This window comes from Astatotilapia calliptera, chromosome 12, assembly GCF_964374335.1.
Source record: "Astatotilapia calliptera chromosome 12, fAstCal68.1, whole genome shotgun sequence".
Taxonomy (NCBI): Eukaryota; Metazoa; Chordata; class Actinopteri; order Cichliformes; family Cichlidae; genus Astatotilapia; species Astatotilapia calliptera.
This window is the reverse complement of record NC_137433.1, coordinates 9,240,527-9,261,816: the sequence shown is the minus strand read 5'-3', so window position 1 is coordinate 9,261,816 and position 21,290 is coordinate 9,240,527. Positions and strand designations below refer to the sequence as shown.

Sequence of the window (21,290 nt, the reverse complement as noted above, 5' to 3'; positions counted from 1 at the left end):
ACTGTTCATGGACAGAAGCTGAAGGTCTTCTGCCCATAAGAAGAAGAGAAGGGTTAGTGAAGTTGGAACACTGCCCAGCATCAGTAAAAGTACATGTCACAGACTGTGGAGATTTATTCTAAACCTAAATGTGTTATTTCAGATTGCATATAACTATGAGGTCCTTAAAATGATGACACTGTACCTTTGATGCCGCTGCCTAGCAAAAAGGAAAAGACCTTGAAAATGAGACCTATTAGCCTGCTGGGTCTGGCTGCATGCATGCCAAGTTTGAAGCACAGTTGTTGAAATTGGTGAAGACAAAAAAGACGATGGTTATAGTTTATTTTTTTCTTTTAATAACTGAGATGATGCCACTGAATTAAACCAAGTTCAGAATACCTAAGTCTGCTACACTGTATTTCATAAAAACATACATGGAAAAATCTACAGGTTAGAAGTTGCTTCCAAGCTTCATCAAAATTACACTCGTTTGTAATCAATCAAAGTATTATCATTTTGGACACAAATGAGTAGTGTGCTCAGAGTCAGTATCTGCTTTTCTCAGCTGGTATTGAGGTTTTGTAATGAGGTGTTTTACCATGATTACATACCTATTTTTTTTTTCTTTTTCAAAAATTTCATTTATTCATCACATATAAGAATACCAGCAAACATACCTTGGAGCTGAGGGGCACATTAAAAGAAAATCACACTGGCGCGTTTCTGTTGATCAGTGCTCTACTTTGGCTATAATTGATCAGATTATACCGGACACTGTGAGACACAGCTTTGTGCTGGTTGGAAATGAAGCCGTTTTCCTCCCACTTTTCTTCTTCGGACAGTTTCTCCAAACCTGTAAACTGTATCATCATCCTTCACGCCTTTGCTGGGCTGCTTGGTGCGTTACTGTAAAAGAAGAAACATTTGACTGATTAGGCCTACGAGTAGCCTACCACTCCGTCTCCTCCTCTCCGCCTTTCTCACTCTGCCATTGGTTAGCACAGGGCAGGCTCCGGGATGATGATGCCTGGAAAGGGGGGTAAACTCGGAGCGCACGTCTCCCCTGCTGCGCACACACGCACAGCAAAAGTGAAGTGAAGATGCTTTTTCCCTTTCGACAAACAGTCCAGCCCGCCAGCCGTTCACTTCTCCTGCTGCCGCTGCTCCTCCTTCTCCCAACAGAGCGTCCAACTGTCCGCTTCCCTGGTTTACACGAGGAACTTGCGCTGCCGGGGCTCGTCCAGCTCGGAGGAGGAGGCAAGAGCAGGCATCAGAGACCCGGAGCACCGTCAGCTCTATAGCGTATCCGTGGAGAGCTACGCGTCGGTATGGGCACGCTGACAAAAGGACGTTACCTCGTTCTGAGGGGGCTCCTGCTGCTTATTTATTGCACAGCATCGGTTATTTCCAAAGGTAAGAGCTGTGTGTGTCCGTGTGCATGCGTGCCTACTTTGGGTGTTTACTGCGCTGTAAGCGCTTTCAGCCGGTCGGTAAAAGAAGAGAGACAATTATTGGGTGCCATCCCCGTGGTTACGCACCACCTGTCACGATTTTTGGTTCATGTTTGAGGTTTACAAATACTTCCCAGCTCACATTCAGTATTCAGCAGGTGATCCTGAGTCTCACTCGGACTTCAGATTTCCACTATTTGAGCATTCTCTCTTCACTGCGCAGTGGAGCTTCTGCTATTGATTCATCAAGCCACAGCTCGCGCCGTCAAGTTCCTACACTCTTGGTCTTTTTTTACGTCTCCCCTCGAATCGATGCCAGTCGTCCCATTCCACTAAGTTTTTAGTCGTGAATGAATCCATCACCGTGACTGCGCTGTAATCAGCACTGCTGGCTTTAATGAAGGCACGCCTGTGCAACAGGCATGCCATTTTATCTGAGAGTTACAGAGCTAGTCCTCCTTTTTAAATGATCCGCTTCCTGATATCACGAAGTGAATATAGTGCCAGAGCAATGTATGTAGAGGTTTGTGCGGGACGCAGAGATATTCATCAGCAGCTACCAGAGCGACTTCAACCAAGGGTTTTCGTTTCTTTTTAGAAGCCCACGGTGAAAGTGCTTTACATTTACTTGATAAAAATACCTTTGAATGAGAGGTGACTGTGACAAGTGGGGGTCGTGTTGAGGGTAGGAAATCTGCCCCTGCTTGATGTTCTATTTTCTTTCTTTTTCCAGAGAACCCAAAAGAACAAATACAAGAGGATAGATTTAGTCCCTTAAACACACACACACAAAAAAATCCATGTTAAATCATCTTTATTTAATACACACTGTACAGTTTTCTGTAGCCTGTATTGGTTTTAGAGATTTTAAGCTGTTGCACTGAACCACATCACCCGTTTGAATCAGATGTTACAGAACAAGCCTACAACCCAACCAGAATATGCCCTGCAGACATCTGGTTGTGTCTGTGTTGATCTTATGACTCTCACATCTCCATATTTTAGCCACTTAAATAGCAGTAGCACAGAGCAGAGTGCCTGAGAGTGAGATGGTATTTGGTGTTAAAGGTTCCCTGCAGGTTTAACTGGTTACATAGCAGCCTGTGGAGCTGAACAGAGTTCAGATTAACGTTACACGACTTTACGCATCATGAATGTGCAAAGTCTGCTTTTTTTCATTGTGAAGCCAGAAACTCTGGCTTTTTTCCACCTTATTGCTGCAATCTGTTTGCCGTGAAGAAACTGATATACATCATCTTCCACAAATGTAAAAAAATATTCTCACCCTGCACATGCCACTCATTCAGAATAACTCAAATATACATTATCTTGCAAAATATGCATCATTGTTTTTCTTCATATTCTGCAGAGAATCTAAAATCTCAAAAATGCAAAAAGTGATTTGTTTTTCATTATTCATTTATGAATCCTACACACACCCACAAAACAAATAACGCCTTCACACTTGATTTTATGCTCAAGTCAAAAAAAGGAAATTAAAAAATGGATCAGAGAGCGAACTCTGATCCATTTTAGTAAAAGACGGGAAGTCATTGACCAGCGTGCAGGGAGTTAGACTGGCAGCAACACAAACACTGTGTTAAAATAATGATTGTTTACATTTTTGTAAACAAACTATTGCCAGTTCTCTCTTGTCGATTAGATGTGGAGACAGCTGTCATCAATCTGTTGTACATTAACTTGTAATTATGAGGATATTAGGATAAGGAATGCAAGTATGCAGCAGGATCTTGTAATGATGGCAGTTTCATTTCGACCAAACGGAAATAGGTAGGTCTGCTGTCATTACTGATCAGTCACACACAGAAAAATAGAGTTAAACTGGCGGTTCCATTTATTCTTGAAGGTAACATTAAATATTGAGTGAATATGATGTTATGAAACCAACATACTTTACTTATGACGCATCCCTCTAATTTCAAGCCACCAGTCATAATTAGGACCTCGAAGCTGGGCAGAAATTCAGAAAAGTGATGCAGGGGAAAAAAAGCACAATAAGACCAGAGAACAGTAGAGCTGTCAGGCAGGCCACAAATGTTCACACCAGCAAACATCATGAATTACTGTGTGCTGAAAAGTTGTTAGATTGGATTTTGATCAGTGGTCCCAAAAAACATTTTACCTGTTTTGGTAGTGGGATGGCATCTACAATGTACTACAAACTAACTTATCAACATAAGCAACTTAACTTCTCCTACCTTGAGTTGTGGCTTGTCTCTTCAAGTAGCCCCTTCAATTTTAATCAATCAGTTTCTACCATGCCTAAAGATGAGGCATACATTTTGGGTGAACACATCAAAATGTTCTAATATAACCTAAAATCTATTGTGTAAAAATCACGTGAGCAAGTTTGTCTAGGAAAAGGAATAGGAATTAAGCCAGGGACCACTGTGAGCACCTCGAATGGTGAAAAAAAGGAACCATTAAAGCACACAACTACAAGCAGATTGCCAATGTTCTAGTAAGTCACTGATTCAAATTCTATTTGTTACCAATTTTTCCCATAAAATTAAATAAAGGTGTAAATTGATAGCTGGATATATTAATTAAAATAAAAAAATGAAAGTAAAGACAACAGTATTGTTGTGTATAGCTTTTTATTCATGCCTAATGCATTATGTAGCTAATCAGTTCATGCGGAACTGCATCCCTTTCTACACACATAACACAGAAATACAAAAAAGGATTATTACAGAGGCATTTATAAAAACAAAACATAAAGATGATTTCGTTTTTTAAACTGAAACACTTTCCATTAGGGAAGTATTGAAACAAAAAGGAAATGAAAGTTTAAAAGATTCCTTTTATCTTAGGGTGTGTAATGTCACAAAAGAAATACACAACAAACTTTTATTTGCTTTTTGTCTGTGTGTGTATCAAATGAAAAATGATTGTAACTTTTTCCAATTTTGTTTTCTCAGTTGCAGATTTTAAAAAAAAGAATGTTGAATTGTTTGGCAATCTCTACCTTCTGGTTGCATATATTTATGACAAATTAAAGAGTGACTCCAGCAAGTTATTATTATAGTGGTTAGCAGAAGGGGTTAGAATGGAGGCAGTAAAAAATGTTTGGTGATAGCATGTAATAGTTAGAAAGGTCTAAATTGACTGGATCCTACAAGTTCTACATCAACATACTCAAGCAAAATATGGAATGCTTGAATTTTTACTGATATGTGACTCCAGCCTTTAGTTTAGGATTTAGACTCTTGTAAGAGTCTACATAGATGCACAAAATACATGAAAAAGCTTGACAGTATGAGACTATGTGCAGGTTCTCTCTGTATAAATACACATTTCTCTGTGGTTTTTCTTCAAAATTTGTTTAGCAGAATGAATACAATTTGCAGACAGCCAGAAGACATGAAAGTTAAACAGGTCAGTAAATGGCACACAGATTTCTTATCATCTTGAGTTCCTATATATTAAGGAAGTCGCGATCAAAAAGCTGACAGAAGCAGAAGTGTCGGCCCAGCATTCCTTGGACAGACTGTTTGTACTTTGCTCGAAGAACACAGAATTAATTTTGACTGAATTCCAACTTAAGTCAGGAGCACAAGCACATTCAAAAGATGCTCAATGTTTCTATTTGTAGTCATTTTTATGTGGCGCCCTTCAGGGTGTTTACAGAGGTGTGGAAAGCAGCAAAAAGACACGGAACAGAATAGAGCAGTCGTCAGGGAGAATGGATAGGACATTAATTTAATCAGAAAGGAGGAGCTGGGGTGGAGGTGGGTTTCAAATTGGCTTGCAGATTAACAGTATCTGTGGGCAGGCTAAAGCAGCTTAATGTATATACAACTATAACACGAGGCGTCAGCTGATGTGGACTGGCACTGAGAACATGATCTGGTTTCATCTGAGCTTCACTTCACAACCTGCCTGCCTAGCATCCCGATTAAGTGTGGGACCATATCAAAAATAGTTCAGCAAATGATTATCTTCCGTATGTCCATTTTTTTCTTGAGGAGCAATTTTTGTCTATAGAATGTCAAAAAGATGAAAATACTGATTTCCAAAAAACAGAGGTCTTGAGTTTAATTAAATATCATAGAAAAAACAAAAGAAAACAACACATTTTAAAAAGTGAAAGATGTTTTATTATTTTTTTATACAGATTGTGCTTAAAAAGCATTACAGGTACTAATGGGCTGTCAAAACAGAGGCAGGGCATTTGAATGCTCGACTCTACCTTGTTGCATGTTACAACTTTTCTGCATATCACATCATTTTTAAAGGCCATGCATGTCATGACAGGTGTCACACTTTCCCACAAGTTTAGTCCTTGAATCAAACAGTAGCAAACAGCAGCAGTCCTGCTGCTCTGCGGGTCTCGATGGTCCTAGCTTGAACTCAGCGAGATTTAAGCTCTTAAAGATCAATAGCTGATGTTCGCAGGCCCCCACTGGCTCAGAACGAGACTCACGCAAGGGGTCATGAAAGAGGGGTCCTCCATGTGTAACACAGCCATGAGTGAGGATGATGTGGCCCATGGGGGATCTTGAAAAGGCTTTTCATCTTTTGTCTCACAGTTCTGATGAAATAAGGGCTATTTCAAGAAGCTTTGTCCAGGGTTGTAATGGGAATTTCTTGTAGATCAGCAATCTGCTATTGGTGTGTATTTATCTCATAATGAAGCTCTGCTTAGACATGCAAAAGGGTATGCAAGTGCACTGATATGTAATATCCCTTCTTACCTATCTTCTGATGAGGCTCTCGTTGATTTCTCTCGACATGCAGGCATTTATTTGGGACTTGATGATTAATTTATGTGATGTGTGATTTTAGCAAGATAGAGTGTTGTGTATTGAGAGAAGTAATGAGCAATGGGATTATCTGATATTTGATTGAGGATTGCTGAAGTCGCCCAGTTCATTTGTCAGTAAAGCTGCTAGGTCTGCTTTAAGTTTAGCTAATACTCTATATGACTACAAGAATATGTTGTGAGATTAGACTACAGAGCTGCTAATGTTTGCCTTGCTGGAATGATTCTCCATTCTGCATGCATGCACATATGCCCAGGCCCCTGGTGGTCACCTCATTTGATAAACATTAGCAGCAAACAGCATTGTCCCTGCTCCACAGATGCACAATTGTGTCAAGCCTTGCTGAAATAACCATCACCACATGTTGTGTGATGCTGTGCCCCTCTGTTATCCGTCTCCGCAGCCTAATTTGACACACAAACTTGTCTATTCTCCCAAGAGTTTTACTTCCTTGACCTTGAGCTGCAGATTGTACATCTCCCTCCCTGTTCTTCAGGTTGGGCATTTTTTTAAAAAGTGGAAAGAGAGAGAGAGAGAGCAGAGCACAAAGGATGCACAAAACTGTGGTTACTTTTGTTTTCAAGAAAAAAAAGGAAAAATCTCAAGGTTTTTTTATTTTCCTCTGCACTGTTTCATGAAAACAGACAAAGGTCAAATCTGTTATTTTCCCTCAGAGAAAGCAAAAGGGGCTCTTATATTTTCCCTGCCGATCCCAGAATGAATCATCATAGTCAGGTTGCTGTGGGTGACAATGTGTTCAGTTGCCAGATTTACATTTAAATGAAACCAAATGGCTGTACATTCAGAAATGATATACAGTAATGATCATGGTAATAAAAGCAAAGTCCTCTTTCATATTGGACCAGCTCCTACTCGGGATCACTGTCATTTGGGGACTTTGCAGGTACAGTCGGTGAGTTATGTCTTTGCTATGTCAAGACTATTACCTTCACATTTCAATGAGTGAATTCATCAGCATGCTGCCTAAGAGGCTTAATGTAGTTGGCAATCAGCCCTGCAGCTCATTGGCTTCTTCCATGGACCTGGTGCATGAATGCCATGATGGCACCGGCTCTGACATAAACGGTAGTAACCAGACCGAAAAGCAGCGCACATTTCGGTGCTTTATTTTCCTGAGCTGTGATACACTTTAGATTCTAGCCAATCATTTTACGTTTCCGAGGATAGTAGGCGGGTCCAGGTACGTACGTTCTTTTAGAGCAGAGCTACAGATTTAAAATGCCCAAGGCGAAGCGGTCAAAAGTCTGGCTGTACTTCACAGCAAAAGATGCAAACTCAGCAGCCTGCAACAAGTGCTTTAAGGTGATACTGTGCAAAGGAGGTAACACCTCAAATCCGATGAAACACCTGGCGACGCATAGTGTTTTCTTAAAAGCCGAAAAATGCGCCGTATTTGATAGCTTGCTGCGAGACCTCACACTGAGCACATCTACTGCGGGTGTGGTGCCTGTTATCGGACCCGGAGTTAGCAACATCCCCCAAAAACCCGAAGAGGAGAGTCCTGGCCCCTATCCCTGCCAGTGTAGCAGAAATGATGATGGCAGCAGCAGCCGTTCTTCTCTGCGTGAGTAGCTTAATGTTGTTCGTGTGTCATTTACGTTGAGTAGGCTAACCACGTTATTACATTAATGCATGTAAGGTGAACTAGCAAACACCGTCGTAGTTACATGCGGCTGTCTTCTTGTTTGATGGCAGATGCTCCCTTCACCCTGGCCAAAAAGGCTAAAATGACCAAAGAAAAAGTGGAAAACAGTTAAACATGAGAGGTTTTTGGACAAAGTTTGTGTTTTTTCCATTGTTTAAGCACTGCTTCCAGCCAAGAGTGATACCATATATGCCCCATAGCTGCAGAAAAGGCTAACATTGTTATCTTTTTACAAAAAAACAGCTGAACATGAGAGGTTTTTGGACCAATTTTGTGTTCTCCATTCTTTAAGCACCGGTTTAAGCACCGTTTATGCACCGGCACCGTTTCAAAAGTACCGGTTTGGCACCGGTATCGGATAAAACCTAAACGATACTCATCCCTATGAATGACACTGAGATATTTTTTTCCAGCTACTGTATCTTTCATGCATCTATAGGTTTTTGCTATTTTCCTTGATACAAGGCCCTGATACATTTACAGTATAGTTCCATTTAGGTGGCATCATCTGGGAATCTAGTCTTTCTGCATAATGGATGAAATAAAAGTGGCTGCCACAGCTTAAGTCATTCTGTTGATATACTTTAGTGTTGGACATAGAAAACATTATGCCACTAATTGCAACAGTCAGTTTAATCGAATGACCATACGGTTGTTTGTGGTGGCAAAGCTTGATAAAAAGGAGCCTACACTATTTCAATGCAATATTTTAATTAAAAAAATAATTTAGTGCTTATTTTGACATATTAAAGGACCTTTACTTTGCAGGCAAGATGCACTCTGGGCTGACAGGGGAAACTGGTCATAAATGCACAAAAAAAAAATCATATTCTTTGAGTTCTTTTGTATTTTCATACTGATAACAGTAATGATTTACTCGCAATTTAAACATGTTAAATTACGTAGGTTAACATTTAAATAGCAATATGAGTACAGAGTTCCGAACAATAGCCACAGATCAAATATTAATAATAGATAAATCATACATATAACAAGTAATAAAGAGATAAAATAAGCTGTGCTTTAACATTTGCAGCCATTAAGTGAATCTCACTGTGTTTCTGTAAGGTCTGAAAAGTTTTGCATGTCTTTTTAATAAACATATACTTGTTGCTGCAAACTGTAATTGCTCAAACTTGTACAGCAGAGTGATTAAAGCATCTATTCAATTAAAAGACAGTTTTCTAATAATGGATGTGGGCATGGTAGACACAAACAAATAAAGCATAGCTCACAGGCTGTCATATCATATGCATTCAAACGCTTCACTATTAAAGCCCTGTGGAAAAATGTGGGCTTTCTGTCCACTGATGCATTAGGGTTTTTAATTTAAAATTGTTAAATGAAGTCTTGACCTTTGCATTATAGTTGCAATCCCTATTATCATAATTTCCCAACTTTGGGATACATATTGTATATCCCAGTTGAAGTTGGAAAATTAGCTTACTGAGTAGTTCTTAGCTTACTGAGTAGCTCTGTGTTAGCGCAGATAATGGTGCTTGAATAAAAGTCTATGCAGAGATTATTTTTCTCTGGAATAAGTCACAACTTGCCAGCGTAACATTATATATCTGCTACTATCAATTGCTCCGTTATTCACAAGGGCTCACTACAGCAGATAGCTCAATATATTTGATTTGGCCAATTGTCTTCCTGGTTTAAAGAAAGGTTATTGTGTGTCCTCCATGTCTTAAACCAGGGATCTTTTGCTTGTTAGGTGAATGTGTAAACCACTACTCTATGGAGCTGATAGCTTTAAGACATATTAAATGGCATCATCTGGGTATTTAGTCTTTCTGCATACTGGATGAAATAAATGTGGCATATGTTAAATTAAAATGCAGTGGATTTGAATTGATAAATCAAACGAAGATCAAAGCCTGCTTGTAAAACATGTAGTGATTGGTGATATTTTGTTTTAAAATTAGGTTAATTCTGGTACTTGTGCTTCACACCACTTAATGTAACCTTTAAAGTATCTGTAGTTTTCAGAAAAAAGCAAGAAATATTCCAACCAAATGTAAAACAAACCAAAACAACAAAGCGACTGAAAAGCACAATTAAAATAAAAATGATAATTCTGTGTTTGTAAAATGTATATGTGTATAAAAGTGCGTACAATATAAAATTATCTTTTCCCTTAAGCAGTAGTGTGTATTTCGCTGTCATGAGACAGGCCAGCTGTTTCATGCGACACCACACTGAAAACATCTGGAAGCGATGTAGACACCCACATTTTGTTTTTATAAAGCTTTATTATCTATATAATAAAAGGAATTTGTGAGTATTGAAGTTATTGACCCACCAATCTCAAAATATATGTCTACTTTACCTTAGGACCCATCACTATCCGAATCTGCAGTTAAAACAACTGTCACTTATTTGTGGCGATAACCCCAGCACAAAAAGAGAGTATTTATGAAAAATCATTGCTGGTATGTGTTTTTTCACATTCATTTGCTGTAGAGCTACTGCTGGTACTACATCCATGTAGCTGCAGTAATACACTCCAAATTTAGAGGTGTCAGGTTGTGCAGGCTCCATGAACTTCTCCAAATCTGTGTTTACAGATGGTGTGCACCAGATGAGCTTTTTACAAGGCTGTTTTATGATAGCATCCTATTTAGCAAATCTCCAAGCAGCCATAAGGCCTACTGGGAGATGTGTGCATGTGTGAATGCGCCTGCTTCCACACAAAGACACAATTAAGAAACCCACACACAGTCCCATGTAAATTTTATTTATAGTGCATGTCTGGCCATATTTTGATAGCATCTGGGCGTGAGATTCTACTTAATCAGAGACCAATGAAAAGTGATGCCTCTTCTCTTATCAAGTCAGAGAGAATTCAGTATTGTTATCGAGAAACATGTCCCGTTGATGTATGCGTCATGGCTGAAATCTATGTCAGGTTTGCTCCAGTAAATCGCCTTTTGAATGACTGGAGCTTCTAAGTGAATCCCTCATTTCGCCTCGTGCTGACAGTGGCTCAGGTGGTAGAGCGGCGTGTCTTCCAATTGGAAAAACAGTGATCAATCCTCTTCTTGTCCATGTGTAGAAGTGTTGGGCAATGTATTGAACCCTGAGTTGCCCTTTATGTATGAATGCTAGATCAAAAGTGGTTAGGTATAGATAAAAACACTTCATTAATGTGTGAGATTGGGAGAATGAGACTTAAAGTAAAAAACTGCTATGTAAGTCCTAGTCAATTCACCCAGTGGAACCACAGTAAAGAAGTGCAATGTTTCTATATCCAGTACACTGTGGATATTTATTTATTTTGCTCTATCAATGTAGGTCAGACTGTTACAGACTGAAGTGTCTCAATAACTAGATGGATTACTGTGCAATTTTATAAAGATGGCAAACTTTGATCTCTAATCCAAATTGCTTTAAAGATGCCCTAGAGTTTCCACTGAACCATCAAAATGTCAAATGATATACTCACATCTCATTTTGTACAGATATTTATGGTTCTTAGGTGATATATTCAAATAGTTCTGATGATTTGTTGCTGCTATCACATTGTTCCTACTACAGGTTGCTGTTATTAATTTTATATGAGCTAAGACAATATGTAACACTGCAACACATTCAGTTTTAAAACACTGAGAAATGCTATAATTACATATTTTTCCTATATTAAAGGTCTAGAATAGCACCTTGCAAGACTAGGAAGAATAACAATTGACATAATTCCACAATAAGAATGGCAGGAAGGTGAATGCCGCTAGTTTATATCCCAGCTACAAGACGGGACTATGAATGGTGCCTTTGAATATCTACAATTTTTACACTTTTATATTACTTGACTTTTTCATTTATGTCCCTGATTGGTTAGATTTAAATACAATTAGGGATGGCTTGAATTAAAACACAGCTAAATGCTATTAATTGACCAGCTAATCATTGACCTGTAAGTTCCTTGTTAGTGAAGGTTAGGTTGCTGGAGTGATTGTACAAAATATCCGCAGTAAACTTAAAAGCTGAAACAACATGATAGCACAGAGATGCATGTTCAGAATGTTTGCCTTTGTCTGGCAGCAATATAACTGGCAATCAGCTGTAACAGCTGTATTTTACCCTATCAAGTTCTAATCTAGCATCATCAGAATTTTCTGTTCATCCAATACTTCAGTTTGTCCATATATATTACTTATAGATTACTATGATAAAATACCTTCTAATAATGTAATTTACTATTGCAGCTTATTACATTAGTACCTTAAGCTAGTGTTAGCATATTTATATGCTAAACAAAGAAAGTGAACATTGTCTCTGCTAAACGTCAGCATATAATCTTTTTCATTTTTAGCATTTAAATAGCTACATCACAGCTACAAGGTTACAACATCTAGGTAGTATTCGTATACACATCCTATTCATAATTATGACTTGGAGACTTCTCTGAAAGCTCTCATATGTCCAAATAAGAACTCATGACACGATGACATGAAGTCATAAACAAGGAAATCGTTACTATGGTTACCTTTCCTTTCTATTATTTCTCAACTTGTCATTATTGCAGCCTCACAGAGTTGCTAACAATGGCTCATTATCTTTGCTCAGTATCTCCAATTCTGCATACCATTGAGCCTTTTCAGTTTTTTCCTACTTCAAGTAAATGCAAATTGGAGCAGTACCATGTTTTTAAAGACTTGTTAAATTAGGCCCAGCATTGAGATACAGAAGGACAAAGAAAGCGAAACGATAAGGAAAGGATTTTCTTTAACTGAGAAGTAAACCACATTGTAATCCAGGACTGTGAACTGGGCTCTCAAATACATAGATCACAGTTATATTTCATGGAGAACCGATGTATGGCCTTAAGATTCTCTGCTGTGGCTGTGTCTACTTTCATGGCCTTGGGTCAGCTGTTCAAACATGTCCTCTGTTGATCCGCGGTGCAGCAGCAGGCCTGTAGGGACAGAACATTGCTGAAGGACAAGTTGTGATGAATGGACTGCCAAGCACTAGTCCCAGCTCACTGTGCCTGTCTTGCCTGAAGGACCTCTTGGTCTCGCTGTTGGCCACATGTTAGTCATTGGTTCATGCTGTTTGTGAACAGTGGTTGTCACACACTGTTGCTGCAGGAAAAAGAAGTTTTTCCTTTTTCTCTCTCTTTTTTTTAACTTTCATGTATTTAAACAGTGCTTCATCATCTGGTTTATACTAGAGATTTATTTCCACTTAATATGAAAAATGCTCTAGAAGAGCCCATTGATAATCCAAAACAACAACCAGAGGTTTGCCAAGATCCTAAACAGAGTTATTTTTTCATCTCTTATTTTTGTTGAATACAGTGTGGGAAAATAGTATTTGACACCCTCCTGTATTTGTAGGTTTCCTCACTTACAAAGAAATGAGCGGCCTCTAATTTAATGGAAGTTTCCTCTTATTGGAGCAGGAAAGAATGTCAACCAAAAATCCAGAAAAAATGCATTACATAAAAGTTACAAATTGATTTGGATTGAGTGAAATAACTTTTTGAACCCCAAGCAAAACATGTCTTTGTACTTGGTGAAGAAACCCTTGTTGGCAAACACAGCAGTAACACGTTATTTGTAGTTGGTCACCAGGTGTGCATATATCTCAGCAGGGATTTTGGCCCACTCCTCCTTACAGAAACTCCAAGGACTGAGGTCTGGAGACAGGCGAGGCAGCTCTACAACCCTAATGTGGTTCTTAGCTGCTCCTCTGTTGACTCCTCTGTTGACTTGGTGGTATCTTTTGGGTTATTGTCATGCTTGAAGACAAAATGATTAAGGGAAGGAGATTTTCATGCAAGGTTTTACGATACATGACCCCATTCATTGGCCCTTCAATACGGTGAAGTCGTCCTGTACCCTTACAATAGCTAAATAGCCTCAAAGCATAATGTTTCTATCGCCATGCTTGACTGGTGATGATGTTCTTTCGGTCATACTCAACATTTCTGTTCTTCCAAAGTCAGCAGATTGATATGATTTTGGTTTTGGTTTCAGCTAACCACAGGACTTACTCTTATGGCTTATCTGAAAGCATTTAAATGTTGGCTGACAAACTTAAGACAGCTTTATACATGTGCCTTCTTCAGCAGGAGGACTTTGCGGACGTTGCAAGATATCAATCCATTATGCGGCCGTAGTGTGCTTCCTTCAGATCATTGAGAAGCTCCTCCTGTGTACATGCATTCTGTTCATCTGGACATAGCGTTTTGTTCAGCTTGAAGAAGGCTGAAGAAGTTACTTCAATGAGTGATGACACGTTTCTCTCACTGAAAATCATACGTTCAGGTGAACAGAATCAACTTTTTGGGGTTCCTCCTGTGTAGTTTGAACTGATCCACCACCTTTCTCATGATCATCCTCATCGCATGAGGCAAGATGTTGAATGGAGCTCCAAACAAAGGATGTTAAGGGCTATATGATGGTCTTGTACCAAAATGCAGCCTTCCACAGATCTACAGTTTTATCCCAGTTATCATTTGACAGGTCTTTGGTTTTGCCCATGGCAGTGGAGAGGTTGGAATGGAAGAAACCGATTGTACAGACACATGTGATTTATATGCATAACAAATTTAAAACAGGAGTATCTGTAATTCACTGATTGGTTGATTAATTGGTTGATTCATTCAGTGTAATTTGTGTGCAGTTTGGACAGCCAGAATTTTGGCTGGGTTGTAGGGGATTTAATATTTATTTAAATCAATACCATGCAAATTAATGTATTTACTTTTATGTTTACATGTCAAAATAATATCTGTATGAAAGCTAGAACCTAAGGTATCCAGAACATTACATTTAAATGAGGGGTTCTGTGTTATTCACTGGCTGTAATGTTATGGCTGATGGATGTATGCAGATCATGATTATAATTTGGAGGTATTTTGAAAATTGTCTTAAGTTTAGTGTCTATTACCATTTTCCTTATCTTTTAAACATTGCTGCTAATTTAGAAAAATAACATAGCCTAGGTTTCCCACTGTTGTGACAAATTACCTTATTATGAAAGTAAGTCATTATATACAGAGGTAGTCTTTGTGCAGGGAATTGATATTATTTGTGCCAGTGTTTGGAGTTTTGTATTGATTACTGCATTCTTGAACAGCAGGAAGTATCATTAATACTAATAATATATTGTCTGTTATCCATGAAAGCTTTTTAAATACCGTAGGATGGTAATAATAAAAATAGCCACACCACAGCTACTGTATAAAAGGCATCATAGATTCAGCCATAAATGCACTCATATTCCAAATAATAAACAGCCAGCAAAGACAAATAGAGCAGCTGGCTGCAGCCAGCCTTTTAATACTGTAACATTATCTTTCCTTTATATAGAATCTATAGAATCTTACCATAAACTGGCAAATGTATTTAAACTAGGCCAGTTGAATAAACACTAAATGCCCAAATTGATGAGTGCCAAAAATATTTAGGGGTTACAGAAAGTGGCTTAGTATTTTTCTGAGCAACTTAACTATAAATATTTAAACAATTCTGGCCAGTGCACAAATTTATGTCTGCAAATTTAAAAAGAATTGTCTTTTCACATATTCCACCGTGATCTTTTTTTTCTCTCTGGTATTTACTGAAACTTTGCCTCTCTTTTGTTTCCATTTTGTAGATTGCTACACTCAATAAATAGAAAATGAATTGGGCACCAAAATTCCTTTTAAAAACGTGAAAAACAAAGCATCACACAGCCTCAATGTATAGTATGTACTGGGAAAAGAAATGAGCTCAGATAACAAGATCAGGTAACATTTTAAGGTGTGAGGCAGGAGATATGATGCCTCTGAACCACTGTGATTACATATTTGAGTAAATAATCAGACAATCCTTACATGGCATATTTTTTTGATATACTACACACAATTTTGTTTTTATTTTAACATGTCAAAAAAGAACAAAAAGAGGAAAAAGGCCTCAAACAAAGGTTTGGCCATAATCTGCTTTACTGAGCTGGTCACAGCTAGCCATTGCTCAGAAAGGCCTTTTTTTTTTACCTGCTGCTATTCTCTCGGATCTTTTTTAGGTGGTTTTCTTTGTGCAAAAGATTTTGTAGCTCAGTGAGATTCTTGTGCTGTGTTGCATGCACTGCTCCTTCAAGTACTATCCACAGACTGTCCACGGTGATGTTGGGATTGAGGTAATGTGTAGGATATAGCAAAGCCTTTTGTTTGTGCCTTTGTAGGTAGAGCATTGTTTGTTTTGAGGTGTCTGAGGATCACTGCCTTGTTGTTTTTAGACATTGACCTCTTTTTTTCCTTTTCAGCACTTTTTGTATTAATTTTGTTTTCTTTGCTTTGTTTTTTTTTTTAAAGGCTGTGATGTGATGTTACTTATATAGCTGGTAATAATGTAAATTTCATGTCAAAATTTCATTGACTAGAAAACTGACACATTTAAACTGAAGTAAAAAAAATAGGATAAAAGATTTTGATTTGGACAAAAATAAAATAAAATGTTATTGTTGGGATTTTTTCAGTGTTTTATTTGTTCGTGAGTCAATCGGTTTGTCTGAGATTAAAGTTATTAGATTAGATTAGATAAAATAAAACTTTATCTAATCTAATCTAATAACTTTAATCTCAGCCCCTGGTGGGTTCCTCCTTGGTTTTTACACAGTTGAATAAACATCAAACAGAAAACTGATTAAATAGAAGTATGAGACGGTCGAGAATTTACGCCAGTGTCCTGTTATATTTTAGATAGCAAGGAGCAGACGGCCGAGTTTATTAAACTCCACCGAGATAGTGGTGACGCTAATCAGAAGGCTACACTGTCCAATTTCCCCAGCCGTTTACTTCCGGCCTACTCGACCTTCTGAGGACCCAGCCCACGTAGACTGCGAAGGCCGGGTCCTCAGGAGGATGCAGCCCATGAATTTGGACACGACCAATACCTGTTGCTTTATTTTTTGATTTCTTCCTGAATCCTAAACACTGCCAAAAATTGTTGTGCCTAAGCCAAATATGAACTCTAGAGTAGTATACTAGAATAGGGTAGTAGTTCAAAATGTTGCTTATTTAGCCTTATTATCCTTTCTATAGTCCCAGTTCACCCTTAGTCTGAAAAAGCTGTTTTGACACATTCATTTTCCCTTAGAGCCAACTTTCTTCTAATTGCTACCTTTGTAAATGGGAGGTTTGAGCAGAGGATAGGACTTCCATACTCACAGACAAGGTTTCATGCCTAAGATAAACATACAAAGCTCTCAGTGGCATCATTAAGAGCCAGAAAAAAACAGTGTCTGCAGTCAGAACTCTTTATTTGAAATTCTGGCCATGTGTTAATAAATACTTGGAAATTCAAAAAAACTTCAGCCCAAGTGCGATATTTGTGGACTTTTTTTAAATTAGATTTTTTTAATGACATTACCATATATGGTAATGTCATTGACATTGACATTATATGGTTCGTTGCTCGTTTAGAGTACGCTTTCCCACAGTGTACACATTAAAAGTATAAGAAAAACTCATATAAACTTAAATGAACATTTATTGAGGAACGGTTTTCCTGACTGACAAAGGCACTTTTCACATATATAACACACATACAATTGCACTCCCATCCAAGGCAACTGGTTCATAGTTGTTAGAAGGGATGGGTACCGGTATCCGGTGCCATGATGGCACCGGTTCTGACATAAACGGTAGTAACCAGACCGAAAAGCAGCGCACATTTCGGTTCTTTATTTCGGTGTTTTTTTTCCCTGAGCTGTGATACACTTTAGATTCTAGCCAATCATTTTACGTTTCCGAGGATAGTTCTTTACGTTCTTTTAGAGCAGAGCTACAGATTAAAAATGCCCAAGGCGAAGCGGTCAAAAGTCCTGCTGTACTTCACAGCAAAAGATGCAAACTCAGCAGCCTGCAACAAGTGCTTTAAGGTGATACTGTGCAAAGGAGGTAACACCTCAAATCCGATGAAACACCTGGCGACGCATAGTGTTTTCTTAAAAGCCGAAAAATGCGCCGTATTTGATAGCTTGCTGCGAGACCTCACACTGAGCACATCTACTGCGGGTGTGGTGCCTGTTATCGGACCCGGAGTTAGCAACATCCCCCAAAAACCCGAAGAGGAGAGTCCTGGCCCCTATCCCTGCCAGTGTAGCAGAAATGATGATGGCAGCAGCAGCCGTTCTTCTCTGCGTGAGTAGCTTAATGTTGTTCGTGTGTCATTTACGTTGAGTAGGCTAACCACGTTATTACATTAATGCATGTAAGGTGAACTAGCAAACACCGTCGTAGTTACATGCGGCTGTCTTCTTGTTTGATGGCAGATGGAGGCTAAAATGACCAAAGAAAAAGTGGGAAAACAGTTAAACATGAGAGGTTTTTGGACAAAGTTTGTGTTTTTTCCATTGTTTAAGCACTGCTTCCAGCCAAGAGTGATACCATATATGCCCTATAGCTGCAGAAAAGGCTAACATTGTTATCTTTTTACAAAAAAACAGCTGAACATGAGAGGTTTTTGGACCAATTTTGTGTTCTCCATTCTTTAAGCACCGGTTTGAGCACCATTTAAGCACCGGCACCATTTCAAAAGTACCGGTTTGGCACCGGTATCGGATAAAACCTAAACGATACCCATCCCTAGTTGTTAGTGTAGCTGTAACATAGAGTTTCAGCAGAAATCACACCGCGAACCTGCAATGAGATAATGTGACCACAGCTTTTTTGTCTTCAAAGACTAAAGATCATTCATAAACACTGAACTGAGCATGTGTACACCATGGTACTTGACTGGCTGGCACAACAATAGTCTCCCACATATATAAGGACCACCTCAGGAAAGAAGGACCAATAGTCGCTTCTGCTGCTGAAGACAAATTCACCCGAGTCACCGCATACAGAAATTGCAAGTTAACAGCACCTCAGATTACAGCTCAGATAAATGCAACACATATATTTTCAGTAGCGGTAACATCACTATATCAACTATTCAGAGCAGACTGCGCGAATCAATGAACTGCTAAGAAACCACTACTAAGGAACAGCAACAAACAGAAGAGATGTGTTTGTTCCAAGAAACACAAGGAATGGACATTAGACCAGTGGAAATCTGTGCTTTGGTCTGATGAGTCCAGATTAGTTACGTTCTCACTGAATCATTCTATACTGTACAAACCTGTGGTAAAAGTTTAAGGATCTCCATTTTGAGGTTTCCAGGGCTCTCACTATGGTCTCATTGTTTTTGGTACTTTGACAACACAAGACACATTCAAATAAATAAGACAGTGGTGTACAGATTATTGGAACGCTACAAATCCACTTTTTTTACATTACAGAGAGCTCCCAGCTTTGCTTTCTTATTCAAAGGCACCTTGGTGGCTTCCTCCACAGTTTATGGTCTATCTGCTTTTGACAAGTCTGTTCACTCACTGGCCACACGAGCCACGTTTCTCAACATTACTCACCGCAAGTATCAACCTAGATTGACAAATGATCAGGAGCAGCCTCTCGACAGTTGTGGCCACTGTGAAACTGGGGGTAATATGAAAATACATTTAAAGCCTGTCACCATCGCTGAGACACCAAGGCATTAATTTACAGCGTGCAGTAATAGGTTTTGGCATTTTTAAAGATAGACTTCTAGACAGGAAAATGAGGTAGCCATGTTTTGATGATAGCAGACAGATGTTGCTATCTCCTCTGAGTTTCTTGGTTGTGAAACACCTGAAATGTTTTCCCCCTCTAACCTTTTACAGCTTATTCGTCAATGGCTTATTCATAACTCTTTGAATTATAAGGCTGTTTGCACCATGTTTTAATGAGTATGACTTTGATGGGCTAATTGTGGGCCTTTTTCATTCGCTTTCAGTTGACTTGAGAGGTCCTGACAGCTGACTTTTAACCTGTTAAAGCATTTCCAATCTGAACATTATATTGTACTCTACCCTGCTTTGTCTTGGTGAGTAGTAGCTGTGTAACTCTTCAGTTCCTGATGTGCCTAAGGCATCCTCCTACTCCCTTCTTTTCATGCTCAAAATTCTCTTTTTTTAAACTCATTTTGGCTTTTGATGCAATCTCAGAGTTCTTCAGGGTCAGCCCCACTGTGGATTACTCAACCCTCCCATGTAAACCAGCGTGTATTCATCTCAACCTTGTGGGCCACATTGCATCTTTACTGATTTGCCATGGCTTGTGCCCACACACCATCCCAGGAAAAATGGACCTTTTGTTGCAGTTGTGTTTGCTTTTAGAACTACATTAGTGTTAGTTTGAATTAATAGTCGTTATGAAACAATGTGGCATGTACTGGATCACTCGCCTGAAGCTGCAGCTTGTTTGGGAACAGCTCATGTCAGCCGTTGATGCCTCTATGATTCAGATCAGTTCTCCCAACAGCTTATAGCATGAAATTATGTCCAGATGAAAATTGTCTGAAGACATTCTTTTGGTAATTGAAGGACCAGCAGTGAGCAGTGTTCATTAATGATGGCAGTCAAGTGTTAAAGAGATTCCCCCTGGCCATCACCTTTGACATATACTTGAGGACATGCTGGAATATAGAACAATGAGCATACATTTTATTTAATGTCGTTTGAGTGTGTGTGGTGTATACACTTTATGGTGTGTTTGAAAGCCTCATTGAAGAATTCAAGGTTGTTGCCCTACTGTGTTTACAAAGGGGTGTGTGGGAGAAGATATTCCCCACGTCTGCCAGACTAGATTTTAAACTTTTAAAATTAGAAAGTCTGTAACAGGCATGGACATTCAGCAGGACTAAGCAAAACTGAAAGCACACAAAAGACAGGAACCGCTAATAGCTTAATAACAACTATTAATTTGGTATTATTGGCACCAACATAGCATGGCCAGTTGGAAAATCACATGATGATGATGCTGTTATCTTGTTTGAAACTACTGAGGTAGAAAAAGAAGATCTTTTTGTGTAAAAAAAATATTAAAAAGGTTTATTTGAATCAGATTTGTACTGGTGAAGGAACATGACGTTTGCTGAAAAACTGGAGCTTCAATGTTGAAATGATGTTGTGTAATGTTCTGTGATGTAATTTTTTCCCCAAATATTAGCTTAGTTTTCAATAGCAGGGAAACAATGGAATTTTTTTTTGCAATTTAATCCGAATTAGTTTTTCAGTTTGAGTCATTTACTTTATACAGAAATGGAATATCAATAACAATTTATAGTTTCTGTGGATGTAGTTAGAATGCTAAAAACAGCAACCAGTTTAAATGTGAAAACATGTGGGAAGAGGAAAATACTGTTCAAAAACAAAATCTTGCTTTTAAGATGGATTAGCCTATTTTGAAGCAACATGCTGGTTGCTAGTGAGAGAGCTAACCTAGCATTGTGGAAGGTAACAGCTTAGCTACAGCAGCTTAGTGATATTTTACTCCGATGGGATTAAAAGGTTTTATTTATATGTTTGCAGTCATTTTTAATTTAAAGT

The 21,290-nt window shown here is 38.7% G+C and overlaps 1 protein-coding gene across 2 annotated transcripts in view; it reads left to right on the top strand.

The window, feature by feature from the left end:
• The first annotated feature begins 250 nt into the window (after nt 1-250).
• The window catches only part of unc5db (unc-5 netrin receptor Db), a 296,820-nt gene continuing 275,780 nt past the window's right edge, over nt 251-21,290 (top strand). For both annotated transcript variants that reach the window (XM_026187286.2, XM_026187285.2), the window contains exon 1: nt 251-1,395. In XM_026187286.2, the coding sequence (XP_026043071.1) occupies nt 1,311-1,395 (85 nt within the window). In that variant the 5' untranslated portion in view covers nt 251-1,310. The remainder of the gene's footprint in view (nt 1,396-21,290) is intronic.